This window comes from Danio aesculapii, chromosome 9 (genome assembly GCF_903798145.1).
Source record: "Danio aesculapii chromosome 9, fDanAes4.1, whole genome shotgun sequence".
In the NCBI taxonomy this organism is placed as follows: domain Eukaryota; kingdom Metazoa; phylum Chordata; class Actinopteri; order Cypriniformes; family Danionidae; genus Danio; species Danio aesculapii.
Window position 1 is genome coordinate 18175085 of NC_079443.1, and position 2426 is coordinate 18177510.

The 2426-nt window shown below is 37.8% G+C and overlaps 1 protein-coding gene across 1 annotated transcript; it reads left to right on the forward strand.

Moving 5' to 3' along the window:
- The first annotated feature begins 434 nt into the window (after positions 1-434).
- Positions 435-1172, forward strand: LOC130234836 (gamma-crystallin M2-like). Its single transcript, XM_056465155.1, has 3 exons — positions 435-446; positions 548-790; positions 900-1172. Exons 1-3 carry the CDS (start codon positions 435-437, stop codon positions 1170-1172), a joined length of 528 nt encoding a protein of 175 aa, XP_056321130.1.
- The last annotated feature ends 1254 nt before the right edge of the window (positions 1173-2426 follow it).

Here is a 2426-nt window from a genome sequence, read left to right on the forward strand (position 1 = left end):
GTGGGGAAAACCAGCTAATTTAAAGGCACATACACAGAAACTGGTCGCTTATACTCTAAGCACCTAAAAGTTACAGGGAATTATATTAGCACTGATTTTCAACTAGGTATAATGAATGATCTGTTTGGTATTTTATTCTTCCTCCTGGGGACACCAAAAAGTTACAGAACGACTTGCTAAAAGGAGGATTAAAAGAAATCACAAAGAAAAAAGAAGCATTAGAAGAAATTCTTGACAAAGTACTAAGATGCAGATACTATGCATACTAGCAGCCTCTATGCCAACTTGCACAGTCAGGATTTGACCAACAATAGGCTCTGTGTAGTCTTTAGTCTTGGTCTAGTATAAAGGTATGGGGGGCAGCAGTCAGTCAACAACCAGAATCAGTTTCAGCATCCCCTTTGTGGAACCACTGAGGATCAGCCACCGCAAACATGATGGGCAAGGTAAACTTTATTCCATCTAGCATTTAGAAAGTTTAACTTAAATGAATAGGAACAACATAGAATAAATTTAAATCACTAAAAGCTTTACTTTGAATTTTCAGGTCGTCTTCTACGAGGACAGGAACTTCCAGGGTCGCTCTTATGAGTGTATGGGCGACAGTGGTGACTTCTCCTCCTACATGAACCGCTGTCACTCTTGCAGAGTGGAGAGTGGCTGCTGGATGATGTATGACCAGACCAACTACATGGGAAGTGGTTATTTCTTCAGGAGGGGAGAGTATGCTGATTACATGTCTATGTTTGGAATGAATAACTGCATCAGGTCCTGCCGTATGATCCCTATGGTAAGCTCAATACCACTACCACAAAAGTAAAATTGTTTTATATTTAAAATTATATTGAATTAAATCTGTCATATTTTAAACCATGGCACTGGCTTTTCTTCTACTACAGCACAGGGGATCCTACAGAATGAGGATCTACGAGAGAGACAACTTCATGGGTCAGATGTACGAGATGATGGATGACTGTGACAACATCATGGACCGTTACCGCATGTCTCACTGCCAGTCCTGTCATGTGATGGACGGCCACTGGCTCATGTATGAGCATGCCAACTACAGAGGCAGGATGTGGTACTTCGGGCCCGGAGAGTACAGGAACTTCAGCAATTTTGGTGGCATGAGATTCATGAGCATGAGGCGCATCATGCACTCCTGGTACTAGGTTTTTAATAAATAAATTTATGTCTATACAAAATTAAAGATAGTCTTGAAAGTCTTTTTCCAGACAGCACATAAAAAACCATGCCCTAATCATTTGCATGTATGCCTACTTTAGGTCATTCATTCACACCATCTACAGCCCCATCATCAAGAGTACACAGACTCATATGTAGCTCTGAGATCATTAATATGCAGGCCTCAGGTTGCATTTTATCAGCCAAACGATTTCTAGTGAAAAAACAATGATAGTTTCCCTGCATTAGTTATTTTTATATTTAATTTACTTTGTATGTGAGCTTTTTATTTTGAAAACATGAACCCCAAATTGTTTACTATGAGTTACTGGTCAACGATAGCAGAAGACATGTTCGAAATCTCTTCAGAACGCAAAATGCAAGTTTTGCAGATTATACATTTATTCATCTCCACTCTGAAGAGGTATATGTTTAATAGCATCTTTTGTTTATTTTATATTTTTTTTGTTGTTGATTGTTTCAACAAACACTTTTGATTTGTGTTGATTTGTGTTACGCTGAACGGTATCAAATCACTCAGCTCAACTGTCATATGTTCATGCAGAGGTTGATACTAAGCCCTGGCAGTTTTCTTGGACAATATAGCTTCAAAATCCAATGCGATACATTTCTATCACTTTCTTTTGTCAAGTTTAATTATGATTTAGCCTTTATCCACAACAGATCTGGGTAATAGGTTAACATTACTGTGATGGGTTTATATTTGTACATGTTTAGCGTACATGATGCTCTGTGTGTGTGTCTGTCTTTAGAGCTGCATGCCAAAGTGAAGCTCATATTCTTGACACGAACACTATATGGTCAATCGTGGACCTTCTGATTCTAGCTGTATTTTATGGAGTAATAAATGAGCATATAAAAACTGTTTTTGGAGATTTTTTTTATCTTGGCACAGCCATGATATCAGAGAACAATTTAACTTAAACTAATGCAGTATATGTCACCTTTAAAGTGTCAGTACTGTTTAGTTGCTTGGTTTAAAGGAATAGTCTATCCCCGATTTTCTGTTTTGAAATAAACTTACATTTTGTCAGTTCCTCTAATTTAAGACCTTGATTGACCCACATTGCAGCTTAATCAATTGTGCTGATTAAGTGCTTACTGGAGATGCAAACCATTTCAAACAACTCAATTTGATTTAGTGAACTGGTTTGACTGGTTCACTTAGAAGATCCAGGTAAAAAGAATGATTTGTTTGCAAAATGGCCAACACTAATGTC